This window comes from Grammomys surdaster, unplaced genomic scaffold (assembly GCF_004785775.1).
Source record: "Grammomys surdaster isolate TR1022 unplaced genomic scaffold, NIH_TR_1.0 126048, whole genome shotgun sequence".
NCBI classification, from domain to species: Eukaryota; Metazoa; Chordata; class Mammalia; order Rodentia; family Muridae; genus Grammomys; species Grammomys surdaster.
In genome coordinates, this window is record NW_021620860.1 from 1,752,990 (window position 1) to 1,771,665 (window position 18,676).

The 18,676-nt window shown below is 49.6% G+C and overlaps 1 protein-coding gene across 1 annotated transcript in view; it reads left to right on the forward strand.

Moving 5' to 3' along the window:
* Positions 1–18,676, forward strand: part of Plxdc1 (plexin domain containing 1) — a 65,559-nt gene that overhangs the window by 12,893 nt on the left and 33,990 nt on the right. The window contains exons 3-7 of the mRNA XM_028755080.1: positions 14,308–14,451; positions 14,723–14,792; positions 15,362–15,484; positions 16,008–16,126; positions 17,177–17,276. Of these exons, the coding sequence (XP_028610913.1) occupies positions 14,308–14,451; positions 14,723–14,792; positions 15,362–15,484; positions 16,008–16,126; positions 17,177–17,276 (556 nt within the window). The remainder of the gene's footprint in view (positions 1–14,307; positions 14,452–14,722; positions 14,793–15,361; positions 15,485–16,007; positions 16,127–17,176; positions 17,277–18,676) is intronic.

An 18,676-nucleotide genomic window follows, 5' to 3' on the forward strand; every position in this document is an offset into this window, starting at 1 on the left:
TCTCTCTCTCTCTCTCTCTCTCTCTCTCTCTCTCTCTCTCTCTCTCTGTGTATGTGTGTGTGTCTGAGTTCTTGAGTTCTGTCCTCACTCCTGTAAAAAAGGAAGTAGATAACTACATGGTTCTGCAGGTTGTCCGAGTGTAAAAGCGTCTCAGATCTAAGATATCCAGGTAATTTTTTTTTGTTTGTTTTTGTTTTTCGAGACAGGGTTTCTCTGTGTCTCACCTCCCTGGCTGTCCTGGAACTCACTCTGTAGACCAGGCTGGCCTCGAACTCAGAAATCTGCCTGCCTCTGCCTCCCAAGTGTTGGGATTAAAGGCAAGCGCCACCACTGCTCTGCGGTAATTTAAAAAAAAATTTTTTTTTTCATATGAGCACACTGTAGCTGGCTTCAGACATACCAGAAGAGTGCATTGGATCTCATTACAGATGGTTGTGAGCCACCATGTGGGTGCTGGGAATTGAACTCAGGACCTCTTGAAGAACAGTCAGTGCTCTTAACCTCTAAGCCATCTCTCCAGCACTGTCCAGGTGATTTTTGAGGTCTTTAAAAGAGCATTGTTTTACTTTATTGTGTATTTATGTGTACGAAAGTGTCTCTAAGTGTCACAAGTGTGCAGGTGCCCTCAGAGGCCAGCAGGGGTGTCAGATCCCCTGGAACTGGAGTGACAGGCAATTAAGAGTCAATAGATGGAGGTACTAGGAACCCCACCCGGTCCTGTAGAAGAACACTACGTGCTCTTAACCTCTGAGCTTCTCTCTAGTCTCTCTAGCCAGTTTTATAATGATGGCTAGGGCTAGCCCAGTTACTCAGAAGACTGAGGAAACACAAAGCTTAAGTAGGTTGCAGAGTGATTTCCCAGGTAATGGGCAGCCTAATGAAAGCTTGTCTCAAAGCAGAAAAGCAGAAAAGGATAGTGTAGTGGTGCATGCCTTCCATCCCAAAACTTGAGAGGAAGCGGCAGGAGGATTACCACCAGTTCAAAGTCAGTTTGGACTATAGTAAGTTGTAGATCCTGTCCCCAGTTTCCTGAAATAAATAAGTAATAATGGTCAGGGTAGCAGCCAGAATGCCAGGCTTTTGAAGCACCATTGTGGCAATACTAGAACACAAGACTTCTACATCCGGAGGTCTCATGACCCCTTTGACAGCGGCACACCAAGAGGCCACACTGCAGCTGTGTGGTTGGTGGTGCATACCTTTAATTCTGTATTTGGGAGGCAGAAGCAGGTAGATTTCTGGGTTCAAAGACAGCCTGGTCTACATAGTGAGTTCCAGGACAGCCAGGGCTACACAGAGAAACTCTGTCTCCAATCAGACAAGCAAACAAAAAAGTAAACGATTAGTTAATTTTAAAGAGGCCACGCTATAGAACGAGGCCGGCTGGGAGAAGGGCCTTTGTGGAGTTGTCCCTAGCTCTGCCTAAGAGGTGAGATTGGAGGATGAAGGCTTACGATGAAGTCTATCTGGAAGGGACTTCAGATGCCACACCAGGAAAGAGTCTCCCAACTTTAGTGGGTCCCTGACTCAACCTCAGCCCCTGAGGAAACCGCTCCTCCCTGCTGTGGGCTGGGGTGAGTCAGGAGCAGGAAGCCTCTGCCAAGGACGGAGGCGGGGAAAGCAGTTGCTCATGGAAACCCATGACAGCTAGGGACCAGAGCCAGGGCCCTGGGAACCTTGCAGGCCTTCTTGTGACTTGAGTCCCTTTTCAGGTGTCTCTCTAGAATGGGGAGGGCCTAGGAGACTGTAGATGGGACAGTGAAGAGACTGGAATCCTGACCCCTAGCAACACGGAGGGAGACACTCAGGGAACTTCCTGTGCACAGAAAGCTCTAGATGTGGCTGCTTTCTGATGCCACAGAGCTGCGCCGAGCCTCAGGAGCACTCTCGTATTTGCCTCATGCCTCTTGGCACGCACACTGCAGTATGAGTTTGTGGCTTGCCTCCCGCTGGCGCTTTAGGCCCAGGCTGTCACTTGTGATCTTTGCCTGTCTGTGGTAGATACTCTCTGAGAGAGCAAAAGAAGGAGGGGCTCCCCACCGATAATGGTCTCCAATGGTGTTAGAAGATCTAATCCCAGGGTGGACTCAGGGGCCTCTGAGGACCTCTGCTCCATTGCCCTGGGGCTCACCCACGAGCGCCCTGTGCGTGAGGGAGGGGGGACTGCCTGTGTCTCCAGAGAGTCTGTCCATTTCACACTCACCTCTGCCCCAAGCAACATTTAGCCAGGGCTGCTGATTACCCATCTTCGAGACAAGGTTCCTCACTAAGCTGGTCGGGCTAGGCTAGCAGGGTCCAGGCAACTCTACTTCTCAGTACCGATAGCCAGCATGCATGGCCATGCTCTGCTTTTACATGGTTGGTGGGGACTCGAACTCAGATCCTCTTGCTTTCGTAGCAAGTACTCTTAATCACACACCTCTCCCCCACCCCCCTGCTTGCTGGCTTGCTAGCTTGCTGGCTGGCTGGCTGGCTTGCTTACTGAGTCAGTCAAGACTGGAACTTACAACAGAAGATGCTGCAGTGAGGTTACCACAGTGGTGCTTAGGAGAGTGCCAACACAGAAGCAACAAATGGCCAGAGAAAAGAAAATAATAGGGTACAGTGGTTCACATTTGGAATCCCAATCCTCAAGAGGCTGAGGCAGGAGGATTGCTGGGAGCTGAAAGCCAACCTAGGCATATACAGAGACCTTGTCTCAAAAACAAAATAAGGAGTGTTTTGTTTTGTTTTCTTCTGTATGGACCACCATGGAGCTTTTATAAGTGACGGCTAGGAATACTACATTCACTATTAAAACCTGTTTTATTTAATTTGTCATTTCTTTTTTTTTAATTATTTATTTTATGTATATAAGTACACTGTAGCTGTCTTCAGACACACCAGAAGAAGGCATCAGATCCCATTACAGATGGTTGTGAGCCACCATGTGGTTGCTGGGAATTGAACTCAGGACCTCTGGAAGAGCAGTCAGTGCTCTTAATTGCTGAGCCATCTCTCCAGCCCCTAATTTGTCATTTCTTAGGAGCTGTCCACCTTGGCTTGTTTGCTTGTTGTTTGTTTTTTGAGACAGGCTTTCATTGCATTAAGGTAGGCTGACAATGGAGTCCCAGGGATCCTCTCCTGTCTTCTTTCCCAGTGCTGGGATTTTGAGTATAAGCTGTTTATGTTGGTACCAGAGCCGAGACCTCAAAATTAAACAAACAAACAAACAAACAAAAAACAGAGGTTTATTTAGCTCACAGTTCTGGAAGGTCAAGATTTGAGGCTGTATCTAGCAAAGGCCTCACTCAGTGTGGTAGTATGTCAGGGAAAGAGAAGCTGAGATGGTTGAGCAGCTGAAGAGCTGAGCTCCTTTTTGGTTTTTGTCAAGTTGACACAGATCTGGATGTATCTGGAACGAGTCAGACTTAATTGAGAAAATGCCTGGATAAGACTGGCCAGTAGGTAAGTCTATGGGTATTGTCTTGATTGATGGCTTATGTGGGAGTGTCACTGTGGGCAGTGCCAACCTTGGGCAGCTGGTGCCCAGTTCTATAAGAAAGCAGACTGAGCAGCAAGCCATGGAGAGCAAGCCTGTAAGCAGCACTCCTCCATGACCTCTGCTGCAGCTCCTGCCTCCGGGTTCCCGATTCTGGGCTCCTGCCTCCAGGTTCCCGCCTCCAGGTTCCTGCCTGTTTGAGCTTCTGCCCTGACTTCTCTAACGCTGGGCAGTTACCTGCAAGTGTAAGATGAAGTAAACCCTGTCCTCCCTCCCTTGCTGTTGGCTGTGGTTTTACAGAGCAACAGACAGCCTAAGACTCTCTGGCTAGCCTGATGATCTGGGTTCAATCCCTAGGACCCACACAGTGAAATGAACTGACTCCCATAAGTTGTCCCCTGACCTTGTCCTGCCTGCTGTGGCACTTACACTAAAGAGATAAAAGGGGTTTTGTTTGCCTGTTTTGCTTTTCGTTTTGTTTTGTTTTGAGACAGGGCTTCTCTGTGAAGCCCTGGCTGGCCTCGAACTCACAGACATTCACTTGTCTCTGCTTCCTAAGTCTTGGGGTTACAGGTGTGTGTGTGTGTGTGTCTGTGTGTGTGCATGTGAGCCCACAAATGTGTGAGGGTCACCACCACCCAGGCTTAATTTTTTTTTTTTAAACTCAGAAAGAGTTGTTTGCAGAAGAGAGAAAACACAGGGTGATTTCACCTTCTAACAGCTTGCTCTTGTGGTAACCAAGCTAAACTTTGTGAATCTCTCCTGAGGACCACACCATTCTGAAAGATCCCATCAGTGGTACATTACGGACCAGAGCTCCTTCCCATGTGCACAGCTGAGATGAGAGGGAAATAGGAGATGATGTTAAATGACCCTTTCCTGGGTGCGCTGCGTCCACCTCATGGGCAAGCCTGGGTGCGCTGCATCCACCTCATGGGCAAGCATTTTCTTCTTTTGGTTATTCTGTGTGTGTGTGTGTGTGTGTGTGTGTGTGTGTGTGTGTGCATGTGAGCCCACAAATGTGTGAGGGTCACAAATGTGCTTTCGGGAATTGGATTTCTCCTTTACTATGTGGTTCTTGGGATAGAATATTCGTCTCATGCTCTGTGTCTTTACCCACTGAGCCATCTGGCCACCTCAGAACAGGTGTTTCAGATGTTTTATTTTCTCTTGATCCAAAACGGACAGAGGAAGCCACTTGCCTAAGGTCACACATCTACTGGGTGGCAGAGTCCAGACAAGAAGGACAGTTCTGCTTCACTGCATCACTGGCTCGTTCTTAGCCACTATCTCCTTAAGGATGAGTGATGTGTTTGCAAAACCTTTTTTTTTTTTTTTAAATAAATCTGCCTTTAAAAAAAAAAACCTTTCCAACATAAGTAGCCAGAACAAAGCACCACGGAGGGTTTTATGCAGATATGGCTCTGACTCTCCAGGTCTGGGGTTACCCAGGATGCTTCACTCTCTTGCCTTCCCCTCCCACCTTTCTCTCTTTTCTAGTTTATTTAAGAGCTTCCCTCTTTAGCTCTGGCTGTCCTGGAACCCACTCTGTAGCTAAGGCTGGCCTTGATCTGGTAGCAATCCTCCTGCATCAGCTTCCCACGTGCTAAGATTACACAATGAGCTATCATATGTGGCTTTTTTTCCTTTTGAGACAGGGTCTCCTGTGTAGTCTTGACTGGCATGATACATAATATATAGTCTAGACTTCCTTGAACTCACAGAGATCTATCTACCTCAGTCTCCTGAAGCTCTGTAGACCAGGCTAGCCCCCAACTCAGAGATCTGCCTGCCTCTGCCTCCCAAGCGGTGGGATTAAAGGCATGTGCTACCATGCCCAGCAGAACACTGCACTGCTAACAGACTCCTAAGTGACTTTGCTGCTGCTGTTCCAGGACCGTTTTGAATAGCTGGGATCTAAATCATATTTCGGGTGTTTTTGTAAACCCTCGAAGACTGGGGTGACTGGGAGACCCTTTCTCAGCAGCACTTCCCTGGTTGGCCCCAGTGGCCTAAATGCTATCCTGACAAGCCTGGCCTGTCAAGCTCTCCTGTCAGCTCTGGGTGCCCCTGGTTGCTTGCCCAGCATGCGTACCAGCCAACTGGCTGGCAGGTGATGGGCTGATTGTGAAAGCTCAGCTGGAGTTTCTTTTCCAGAAACATCTTAAGCTCAGCCAAGGTAAATACAGTCCTGCTCGCTCTGTCAGAGCATCAGAGCAAAGTGCCTGGGGGCGGGAGGTGTGTGTGTGCATGAGCAATCTGAGAGAGAAGAGCCTTGCCATGCAGATAATAGGATGAGGGGGAATGTTTGAGGAGACAGCCACTGCTGTCAAAACATCTCATAGAAAGGTCCAACAAAATCAGGCTCTCACACTTACGGGACACCTGCTGTGGGCAGCGGCTGTGGGCTATGAGCTTTCCACTGTCCTGCTCAGTGGAAACCCTGCAAGCTTTCCCAGCTTGCAGGATCTGAGGCTGCTGAAGAAGGCACTGTAACCGGAGAGAACGGTGATGGTTGACACCAACCATCGTCATGTTTGGGTTTTGAACTTGGATCAGGCTGACACCTAAGCCCACACACTTGATCCTTGAACAGTCGTTTTCAAATGATGTCCCCACAGGACCCTAAGAATTCCCGGAGGTGTTCCACAGGCTGCTATGGGAGGGAGGGTGCTGGAGAAGGTACCAGAAGGCACAGAGTGGGTTCATTTCTCATGGGATGTAGGTGCTGAGCTGCCAAGGAAAGGAAGAAAAGTCTGAACTCACCCTGTTGCCTGGGAATCAGGAAGATGATGGACCAGGGTTTTGTACACATGTGTCATGGATACTGCCTCCTTTGTCACACTGACCAACTCTTTGTAATGTCAAACCAATACTGCCTCCAGTCCCAGCTCCTAGGGACCACCCTCCAGGGAACAAACACCAGATTGTATGCAGTGATGGTCTGAGCATGGTGTGAGCCCCTTGGCCTGTGCATCCTGAGTAAGACACATGCAATATTGAGTATTGTGTTAGCTGGCTAGGGAGACCACTGGGGCTTGCTTCCTGCCCCCACCCTATTTCTATCTTTCTCCTCCTTCCTTCCTTCCTTCCTTCCTTCCTTCCTTCCTTCCTTCCTTCTTTCCTTCCTTCCTTCCTTCCTTCCTCCCTTCCTCCCTTCCTTCTCTTTTTTTTGAAATAGTATCTCATACAACCCAGGCTGGCCTCAAACTTGCAATGTAGCCAAAGCTGGCCTTGAGTTCCTGATTCTCCTACCTTTACCTCCCAAGCACTGGGATCACAGACATATCACCATGTCTCAATTTTTGTATTAATTAAATGCACATTCAGTCCTCATAGCAAATGCCTCAGTGACTGGGCCTTAAGACACAAAGTAAATCTCTTTTATCACAGAGAGTGGCATGAGTGAGAGCTATTAAGGGGTCCCCATGGTGTGGGGAGCGTCCCTCTGTCTTGTTGCTCTGCACTCTGCAACTCTGCCTTCCACCTGTTGTAATCTAAGGCAGCTGTTTCTGTTCCAGCCATCACATCTGCATCCCATTCAGGTTGTAGGGAGGGCACAGAATTCTGCTAATCTCCCATTGGCCATACACAGCTGTGTAGTTATCTCTAGCTAGGAGGACAGTGGTTGCTAGGAGACTGTTACCTGTCTCTGCCATAGTGGGCACCTCCATCAAGACTGCTGGGGCAGGTGGCAGCACAATAAGGCACCTGTAGGGGCAACTGGGAAGTGTCCCTGAGGTTCATTCCAAGCTAGGGGACTCTGCTCTAGTGTTCAGGCTAGAAGCCAGCTGTATGAGAACAAACAAGCAAACATGGTGACCAGGGAACAGCTGCCCAGAAAACTTGGTTTTCTCCATCTCTCTTGCTGTTCAGATTTGTGCCATTTAATAAAGGGCTGCCTGGGGTCCTCCTGGAAGATTTTCTGTGCCACTGTCTTTTTTTTTTTTTTTTTTTTGGTTTTTCGAGACAGGGTTTCTCTGAGTAGTCCTGGCTGTCCTGGAACTCACTCTGTAGACCAGGCTAGTCTCGAACTCTGGAACTCAGAAATCCGCCTGCCTCTGCCTCCCAAGTGCTGGGATTAAAGGCGTGCGCCACCACCGCCCGGCCTGTGCCACTGTCTTAGTCAGGGTTTCTACTCCTGCACAAAACATCATGACCAAGAAGCAAGTTGGGAAGGAAAAGGGTTTATTCAGCTTACACTTCCACATTGCTGTTCATCACCAAAGGAAGTCAGGACTGGAACTCACACAGGGCAGGAAGCAGGAGCTGATGCAGAGGCCATGGAGGGATATTACTTACTGGCTTGCTTCCCCTGGCTTGCTCAGCTTGCTTTTTTATAGAACCCAAGACTACCAGCCCAAGGATGGTACCAGCCACAATGGGCCCTCTCACCCTTGATCACTAATTGAGGAAATGCCTTACAGCTGGATCTCATGACGGCATTTCCTCAAGGGAGGCTTCTTTCTCTATGATAACTTCAGCTTGTGCCAAGTTGACACACAAACCCAGCCAGTACAAGATCCTGTTCCAGGGGATCTGACACCCTTGTACATGCAGGCAAAACACCAATGAATATAAAATAAAAATAAAATTAAAAAAAGAGGGGAAGTTGGGTGGAGCAGTTAGAATCTTAGGCTACTGAGTAGTAGAAAACGGTACCTGTCTGGGAGCCCCTGGTGAAGGGTTGCTAAGGGAACCAAGTGAGTGCGCAAGGACATGAGGTGCTTTCAGGACGTACGTGTTGGGAATAATGTTTGGCTGGTGACAATGTTCACTGGGTTAGTCAAGGGACAGGTAGTCATAGGGTGTGTGTGTGTTGGGGGGGAGCCAATGGCTCTTCAAAAGATTGAGGGCAGTCATTAAAAAAGGGAAGGGGCCGGGCGGCGGTGGCGCACGCCTGCAATCCCAGCACTTGGGAGGCAGAGGCAGGCGGATTTCTGAGTTCGAGGCCAGCCTGGTCTACAGAGTGAGTTCCAGGACAGCCAGGGCTACACAGAGAAACCCTGTCTCAAAAAAACTAACTAACTAACTAACTAACTAACTAACTAACTAAATAAATAAATAAAAATAAAGGGAAGGGATTGAGGGCTTGTCTACTATCTACTATAGGCAGAAGAGTAGGAATGGGAAAAAATAATGAGAACTAAGGAGATACTTAACAACCCCCCCCCCCCCCCCCGGCCATCACTCCCAAGAGCGCTGTAAAGGAGACTGCTGGGAACAAGGAGCCTTCTGGGAAAGGAAAAGGGAGTTTGATGAGTGAGATGGAAGGGACCCTGTCCCTGAACCACATCTGTCCTCCATAAAGGGCTCACGGTTGTCCCCAGTGAGAGAGGCACTTGATATTCTTTTTGAGTTTCACTTTGTTGGCTGGAGCTGCCTTGAATATATGATGGTCCTCTCACCTCAGCCTCCTGAGGAGCTGAGATTCCAGATGTGCACCACAGCACCTGGTGATGCAAGAGATTTAAATTCTTAACGGAAAGGTGTCCTAGGTCACCTTCTAGGGAGACATCTGCCAAAAGACCTGAGGGACAGTAGGCAGAGCACAGATCACACACCTACCTGTGATCTGAGGTAGGTGTGTGATCCAAGGCCTTAGTTTCCCTACTTAGAAAATGGAGGGGTCAGGCGTGGTGGTGCACCTCTGTAGTCCCACCACCCAGGATGCAGAGGCAGGTGGATCTCTGTGAGTTGGAGCCCAGCCTGGTCTACAAAGCAAGTTCCAGGAATGCAATGTACACATGTGTATTTGTAGGTGACCACACACCTGTGTGTGTTCATGTGTTGTGTATGTGAGCATTTGCGTGTATGTGTGTGTGTGTGCACATGTTTCTTTGTGTGTGTGTTTGTTTCCATATATGTACATGTGTGTCTATGCCTATTTGTGCATGTGTGGCCTGGAGTGTGGGTGCATGTGAGGTACATATATATGTGTCTATGTTCTGAGGGTGTGCATGCTTCAGGACCTGCCAACAAGAAGGGTCATCGTTGGTCAGGTATAGCCCCTCCCACCTGGAGCAGAACCTGTGCCGCACGTTCCCAGCCTGTCATGATATTAGCAGCTGGAAGGGACTGGGACAGAGTTACAGGTGACAGCTCCTTAAATGCCCTTGATCTGAATGAGTACAATCTTTTGTCACCTCAAAGATGTCACTGGAGGCCCCATAGGACACTCCAAGAATGAGCCCACATACCTCCCTCAAATGCTGCAGCTGGGAGTTGGGCCATCACAGGCTGTGGACCGTGGTATCTGATATCCCATGGTGTACAGGACTCAGAGCAATGGGCCAGCCAGACACATTCCCAGAGCCCCCGCTCTCTCTAAAGGAGGTAACGAGAGATGTGTTGGCATCTGTTTGTGTGTCAGGGTGTGGCAGTTTATCTCCCAGGTTTGGGGATGCTCTTGCCTTGTGAGTCCTAAGAAGCAGGCTGACAGAGTCTGACTCCTCTCAGTCACCATGTGCCGTCCTCAACATGGCTGCTCAGGATCCCGGGAAAGGGTGGGGCTCAAGGGACTCCCATGAGTCCCCAAAACGCTGTGTTCTCCTGCTGTCATACTTGCATGGAAACACGTCCAGAGCCAGTGATGGAAGCTGTAAAACAGACAGAGCTTGTGCAGACCTCTAACTGTGTCCTGTGTCCTGTGTCCTGTGTCCTGTGTCCTGCTCAGCCAGCCCTGCTCTGGGCCAGATCTCCCTAGGGGGATGCAGCCCCTAACTTGAGGGAACGTTTGTCCTATCGGTATAAAAATCAGTAAGGGTGGTTAGAGAGATGGCTCAGAGGTTAAGAGCACTGGCTGCTCTTCTGGAGGACCCAGGTTCAATTCTCAGCACTTACATTGTGGCTCACAATAGTCTGTAACTCCAGTTCCAGGGGATCTACTGTCCTCTTCTGGCCTCTTCAGGCACCGTGCACACACCTGGTACACAGACATATATGCAAGCAAAACACTCACATACATGAACTAGATGTTATATTTTTTATCATAAGCCTAGCCTTTAACAGCTGAGCCATCTCTTCAGCCCAGAAGTAAGTAAATCTTAATGAAGGAAAACTTGAAGCAGCCAGATAAGATATCTCTGAGGGAGAGACTCAGAGTGTGAGATAGTCTCTTAAGGGAGTGACCCCTCACTGAGCAGTCAACTACTCCACTCTCGCCCCAGACAGGGTCTCATGCAGCCTAGGCTAGCCTCAAACTCACTGTAGTTGAGGATGGCTGTTGTTCTGAGATTCCAGGCATTTGTACTAGGCCTGGTTAAGGAGCCATCTTTTGAATGGATCATGGGATTTTTTTTTTTTAAGGACAGGAGACACCAAGGCCCTGAGGCAGACAAATGTGATGATTTCCAGAACAGAGAGAAGCCCAATGGACAGAAACCCAGTAAGCAGGGAGAGAAAGGAGGGTGCAGAAGTGGAGGTGGGCAGAGGATCAGACCACTGCCATCTGGAAGGGCTTGTTTAGGTGAAGGGCATCAGAGATGTAAGAGGCATCCTTCCAACATGTCATCAAAAAACCTAGGCCCCATCCAGCTCGGTACTCTACAATCCTTAGGATGTGGTACTTGCCCTTAAACTTATGATGTGGTTTTTGGAGATCCAGCTATCGGGTCTGCATGCCAGACAGGATAGAGACAAGGAAAAAGCTAACCGGGACAAGCATCTAAATTGGATTTCTTCCCAAAGATCCCGTTAAAACCTCAATAGCCAGTTGTTTGTTTTCCATTTTGCTGTTGTTTGCTGGAAATACTGCGTACTCTAATGCTCCGTTAGTGAAGAGGAATCAGGAATGCATGTTGGCTAGGCAATGCCCGATTCGGGCCCACAGGGCCTTGTACATTGTGGTAAGAGGCCCAACATTCATTCTCTCTAGCTGGGCACCAGGGTGTCCTAAGCAAAGGAGTGACAGGGAAAGAGGCAAACAATTCCAGACTGTCCCCACTGAACCACAGCTGCACACAGCGGAGGGTACCTGAATTCACTTTCTGCCATAAGAAAAAATTCATTTTCTCAGGCCTAGAGTCTGAAGCCACCATCCCTCTAGAGGCCCTGGGAAGAGCCTCTCCTGCCAGCCTCTTAGCTCCTAGTGACTCCTGGGCATCCCTGGCTCTCTTTGGCCTAAGGACATCAGTCCAGTCTCTGCCTTCATGATCACATGACTTCCTGGGTCTCATTTCCACTGTCTGGCTTTTGCCCTCCAGTGCCCTCCACCACAGCAGCTGGGCTGTGGTGGCTCACACCTTTAATCCCAGCAGACAGGTGAATCTCTGAGTTGGCTAGCCTGGTCTACAGAGCTAGTTCCAGGACAGACAGGACCTCATAGAGAAACCATGTCTAAAACAACATCAACAACGAAGACAGCAGCAACTGGATCAAGCTTCTCTAATCCAGGGCGACCTTGACTCTTCTTACCTGTAGAGACTCTGCTTTCTAGGAAGGCCACTGTCATAGGTACTAGAAAATGGGATTGGACACCCGTTAGGCTGAGTTTAAAGCTACTGTCGCATGCTCAAGGGTTTGAACATCCTTCCCGATCCTCCCCTCCAGTGCCAAACAGGCTTTTAGCCTGAGATTAGAGGGGGCAAGTTTATTTCCAAACTCTCAATCCCCTGCAGGGACCCCATCCCTCCACTAGTCTCTTAGTCATAAGAGGGCACACTGTGCCTCCAAAACAGTTTGTTGAAATTTCTTTGGTTGCTCTCCTGGTCACCAGACCCTGCGCCTTGCGTGTGGTCTCCCACTGAGCTGCGGTGTCTCAAGCTGGGTTTTGCTTACTTTGTGTTTATTTTTTATTTTGAGGCAGGATCTCAATAAATTATCTGGGCCGACCCAGACTCTATGTAGCTCTGACTGGCCTTGAACTTGTAGCTGGCTTACTTAGCCTTCCAAGTTCCTGGGATTAATGCTCTGTCTGACTCCCACACTTTTTTTTTTTTTTTTTTTTTTTTTGAGAACTGACCAGGACAGAGATAGCCTTGGTCCACAGGTACAGAGGTGACTCACTTGTTCCTGTGTGTCAGAGGCTCAAGTTGAAGCAGAAGCAGTCATTTAAGGCAGCATGGTTGCACATGCCTGAAGTCCTAAGCACTTGAGAGGTAGATGCAGGAGAACTGGGAGTTCAAGGCCAGCCTTAGTTACATAGCAAACTCTAGGCCAACCTGAGCTATTTGAGACCCTGTGTCAAAAACTACCTGTGCAGTAGTGGTGCACATCTTTAATCCCAGCCCTTGGGAGGCAGAGTCTGGTCTACAGAAGCCAGCCAGGGCTACACAGAGAAACCCTGTCTTAGAAGCAAACCAAAACAAAAACCAACAAGGTGTGGGAGGGGCTTGATTTCCTTTTTCAAAATTTAAGCTCTTTTTTATTTTTTAAGATTTATTTTCGCCAGGCAGTGGTGGTGCACGCCTTTAATCCCAGCACTTGGGAGGCAGAGGCAGGCGGATTTCTGGGTTCGAGGCCAGCCTGGTCTACAGAGTGAGTTCCAGGACAGCCAGGGCTACACAGAGAAACCTTGTCTCGAAAAACCTAAAAAAAAACAAGATCTATTTTCTTTCTACTTATGTGTATGTTCATGTGGGTACCCACAGAGACCAGATCCCTTACAGCTGGCATTACAGGCGGTTGTGAACCCTGCAGTGTGGGTGCTGGGAACTGAACGCTGGCCCTCTGCAGGAGAGCAGCAAGCACTGTTAGTGAAGAGTGAGCTGTCTCTCCAGCCAGAGCTGGCCTTTATTAAACTGTTTGGTTTGAAAGGGGAATGTAGCCTGGCAATAGCAGGTGGTCCCAGCAGACCCCCCTCAGCCCGCCCCAACCCTAGGGCTCTAAAATGTGCTCACAGGGAATCTCTGGTCAGAACCATACTCTGTTCTCTGCGGGCATACAGTGGTCAGGGCCCCAGTTCCCAGCTTCCACTGGGCTCAGGCCAAGCGCTGGCTGGGCAGTTGGCTGCTCAGCAGGAAGAACATGGTTTGCTCTGCTGTGTCTGCAGCCTGATTAATGATCCATGATGCCCAGGGCATCACTGCAGCTGAGGAAGCCTTGGGAGCCTTTGACCTCCCTGATGCTGCCTTCTGTGAGGTGCTCTTGGGACAGCTCCAGGAAGTGCTGAGACATCCCAGCTCACTGGCTTTCCCTGGCCTGCTATAAACATTGGCCCCAGATGTTTCTCTGAGGGAGACTGTGGAAAGAACCCAGCCTGCTGTGGTGTCTGCATCAGCCACACAAGGAGATGCAAAATCATCCTCTGAGGAACTCCTTGCTTCTCTCCTCCATCTGGAGACCACAGAGAGCACTACTGTTTTCTGTTCTGCTCATGCCTCTATGTCTGGGTTCCATTGACTGTGTCCTGCCTCTGCCAACAGACTAGCAATTCCCTAAGATTGGTGACAACCTTCTCCATTAGACATCTAAGACCTAGTTGTTATAGCTGTTGTATTTCTCCTTTTTCTTAGGGCAGGTCAGAGATTGTGTCCTCTGTGGTCTAGGCACGGTCCTTGAAACAAAGACTTTATCTGGGGCTTCTCCATCATGTCCCCAATACTGAACTTGGCCTTTGTCATGCTCTGAAACATTCAGAGTTACAGGATAAGCCTCTGGCGGACAGGACAGGGCTGAGTATATATGGAGCAAGTGGCAGACTTGTAGAGGAATGGCTTGGGATAGCACTCACCAAGGATGTCCCAAGAGCTTTCAGGCCAAAAGCAGTAGGTCAGGTGCTCTGGACCAGGAGAATATTGGGAAGGCTGGGCAGGGAGGGGCAGAGGATGGTGCCCAGCTTGCCTGACTCCTCATACCACCTATGGGCTCTGTCTCTGTCCCCGCAGGAAGACAACCATAACTACTATGTGTCCCGTGTCTATGGCCCTGGTGAGAAACGAAGCCAGGATCTATGGGTGGACCTGGATGTGGCCAACCCGAGCCAAGTGAGGGTCCACAGGATCCTCTCAAGTTCTCACCGACAGGCTTCGGTGAGTGCCTAGGCCTGACAGGACAGCCTGGGCTGAGAAGTTCGGAGCTATGCCAGCAATGACTGCCTGGGAGTACACATGGTTATGGTCCAAGATTTGTAATTGGGGTGGGTTCAGTCAGAGGAAGCCCAGTGGGGTACCCAGCTGTAATCCTAGGAGCCTTACCCTGGATATACCTGTACCCACATTGTTCAGATAAGTGTGGTGCAGGGAGGGTGACCAGTGTTTGGCTGGCAGTACCACCCATGGGGACTCTCTCTTGTCCCTGCAGAGAGTGGTCTTGTCCTTTGATTTCCCTTTCTATGGGCATCTTCTGCGGCAGATCACCATAGCAACTGGAGGTAAGGACAAACCAATAAGGTAGGGGGGAGGACTTGGAGGTCTCAGCCTGACTCAGGAAGGCTCTTGAGGGACTCGCTGAAAACAGGTGGATAGGTGGGTGAGGGAGGAACTCAGAGGATGTCTCGAATGTCCCACTGAAATCACGTGATCTGTGTGCATGCCTGCCTGTGTGAGTCTGAGCATGCCTGCATTCCTCTGGACCCAAACAGCTGGCATGTGTACCCCTGGGGTCTCTGTTCCTGAGACCGAGGGAGCAAGGCTCCCTGATAAGAGGAGCCTCTCTGACTTCCTGTTACTTTCATCCTATTTCCTGAAACAGGAGAGGTTGGAAGTCACTTCCTCTTCCTTTTCCTATCCTCTGTGGTCTGTGCTTACCGAGAGATATGGGGCAAGCATTATTTTTTCTAAAGTCATTTTTCTATCTCACCAAATTCTGAACCCACTCGGTAGGGAAGGGTTGAGGCCATCTGACTCTTTTCTAGCCCCTGCCAGTGGGGGAGGTGGGGAAACCCTAGAGGTAGCCCTTTGAACCATCTCTGATGACACCTCCAAACTTCTCTGTCCTTAGGCTTCATCTTCATGGGTGACGTGCTCCACCGGATGCTCACAGCTACTCAGTATGTGGCACCCCTGATGGCCAACTTCAACCCCGGCTACTCTGACAACTCCACAATTGCTTACTTTGACAATGGTGAGGTCCGATCTCAGAGTATAGTTCACCCAGCACCGGGGTGGGTGTTCCTGGTCTAACCACTTCCTGGGAGCCCTGGGCCCACAGTCGCACAGGCAGGCAGCTACCTTTCCTCCTACCCTGTGCTGTCTTCTCACTTATAAGAAGGGTACTGAGGTGGTGCTGCCTAACCTTGTTGAGCCAGATGAAGAGATCAAAGCTTTTTCAGGGACCTCCTCTGCTTCTCACGCTCACGAATCCCCCGCTCTCGTAGGAGATGGGCACTTCCATGTTTTCCTTTTGTTTCCAGGAGTCAGGAGTGGCAAGAGAGAGGTGTGCACATTGTAAGAGATGAGCAATTTGGGGACCTGGAGCAGAAACGGGATCTTTGGGGGGCTTCTATGACTTGGAAGGCAGGCTGGTGTCTTTGGGTTGCTTAGTTCCTGCTTCTCAAACTCACAAATGGCGCCGGTCTCTGACCACTATATCTTCTGGGTCCCCTGCACTGACTCCTGTTCAGCCAGGTCTCTGCTCTTCTCCCCAGGGACCCTCTTTGTGGTTCAGTGGGACCACGTTTACCTCCAGGGCCGGGAGGATAAGGGCAGCTTCACCTTCCAGGCAGCCCTTCACGAAGACGGCCGCATTGTCTTTGGCTACAAAGAGGTGAGTATATTTTAGAGCCTGTCATTCTTCCCGGCAAAGCTTTGTAGAGGAGCTGTAGCGTGGTGGGGGTGGGGCTTGGTGCCAAGACAGCTCTGGGCTTGTCTGGACTTGGTGCTTACACAGCTATAAATCTCGTAGAGAGATGACTACAAAGGCAAACACTGAATTGCTGCTATGACTAGTGCCACACATAAAGGCTTCTGGTGCTAAGAGCCTGCTGTGGGGATCTTCACATGGGCAGAGACTAAGGGAAGCTTCCTGGAGGAAAGAAGTTAAAAAACGCAGGATGAACAGGGGTGAAGGAAGCAGAGATAAGAATACAGTGGATCCAGGAGAGAGAAAGGCATGTACAAAGGTCCTGTGGCAGGACAGAACTTGGTTTATACAAAGCACTAGAGCAAATGGTTCTCAACCTATGGGTCGCGACCCCTCGGGGTGTTGAATGATCTGTTCACGGGGGTCACCTAAGACCATGAGAAAAGCACAGATAGCTAAGTCCATAACTGTACCAAAATTACAACAATGAAAGTAGCAACAAAAATATTTTTATGGTTGGGATCACCACAACATGTATTAAAGGGTTGCAGCATTAGGAAGACTGAGAACCAGTGCAATAGAAGGTGGCTTCCCTGGAGTGGAAGGTTGGGGGACAGGATGGGACAGGGAAACAACCAGATGATCTTTTGAAAAAAGCTACTCTGTCTTCAGAGCAGACAGATTGTTGGGGACTTAAGGGGGTGCCGGGAGATGGTGTAGGGAAAGCGACACAGCTTAGACGTGGGAGACAGAGCACTGGGCAGAGATGAGAGCCATTGGCCTGACTCCCAGTATTTGGAGATGGGTGAGAAGAGACGGAGAAGCCAAGGGCAACTTCTGGCCTGTGAGGAGCTGAGGGAGCCATGCGGGCGGAAGGGCGGGGGTCCTGGAGTGTAGTCGCAGGTGTTTGGGTCTTCGAGCTCTGCGCAGAGAGCTGGGTGTGGAGCCGAATGCAGACTTCGTGGCCACAGAGGGTCCCAGGTGGATGGCCAGTGTCTCTTCTTCCTGCCGCAGATCCCCATGGCTATCCTGGACATCAGCTCTGCCCAGCACCCGGTCAAGGCAGGCCTGTCCGACGCTTTCATGATTCTCAATTCATCCCCAGAGGTGCCAGGTGAGTCCCCGGGGGCCTGTGTCGGACCCAGCTCCATCCGGGCCTGGTTTTCCTCGTTATGGCAGAGGGGTCATTTTTGCCTAGCTGTGTCTAGAGAGAGGCACTGGTTTGGTTGCTAAGAAGGGGGTCAGGAGCCCCTGTACTCGGCTCCAATTGCAAAGTCTCCAAAGACTCTCATGCCAAAATGCACACCGTCACTCCAGCAGTCAGTAAGCCTTCCAGAATTCAAACAAAATGGCCTCCAACCCAGGGGATTAACAGGTGACCAGGATGTGTCGGAGAGATGAGCACCCCTTACCCCCGAGCCCTGCTGTGAACTTTCTCCTTTGGCAAACCACATTCCCTTCAGTCTCAGCTCCTCTGCGTTATGGGGGAGGGGTAGTGAGAGGGGATCTTCCTGTAGTGCTGACTTTTGAGGGGACCTCAGTTTCTCTACAGCTGTTGCCTGACATGTGGCCCATCTGGTCCATCAGGACAGTGGACGTGTGTATCTCCTACACTCACCTTAACAACTCAGCACACCAAGGGCGTCAGAAAATACTGTGAGAGCGCCCAGTACTGGTATGCTACAGGTCAGAGGCAAAGGCTGAGGACTTTCAAGGTATATGTGACGGTGACAGTGTTTCCGAGACTTTCTTCTTTTACACATCCCTGTTACACATTTGTGGCAGACTGCTAACAGGCATTTCTATGATTCTAAGGTGATGGTGTTGAATATCAAACCCCTGTATTGTGGCAGTATTTTTATTCTCCTGATGTAATTGTTGTCTCCAAGGCTTACAGCCTCAGTCTGCTAACCTAGTCCTAGTCCTGGAAGCTTATAGCTTCTGTATAATCTTATCTAGGCCTAGAATGTTTTCAGCCTCTGAGACTTGGTGCCAAATATGTTCACCCTTTTCTAGTTCTTTTTTAAAAGATTTATTTATTATGTATACAGTGTTCTGCCTGTTGGCCAGAGAGGGGGAACATCTCATTACAGATGGTTGTGAGCCACTATATGGTTGCTGAGCATTGAACTCGGGACCTCTGGAAGAGCAGTCAGTGCTCTGAGATTCTGACCACCCCCTTTTCTAGTTCTTTCTGAACTCTAGTTGGCTGGTTCAACTTAGCTGTTCTGGCTCAAACTCCTCTCCAAGCTGACTGATTCAATCTGGCTTAACTCTTGGCCCCTGACTGAATTGCTCTGTTTGGCATCATATAACTTTGGCCACATGTTCTAATTTCTTGCCTCCGTTTCATTTCCTGGCTTGCTCTGTCTTTACCTGTGTCTAGTTTGTTCTCTCTCCGAAACTTGTCTCTATATAATTCTCCCAGTAAAACTGTACACCTGTGTGCCTCCCTTCCTCCCTCCCTCTCTCTCTCTCTCTCTCTCTCTCTCTCTCTCTCTCTCTCTCTCTCTC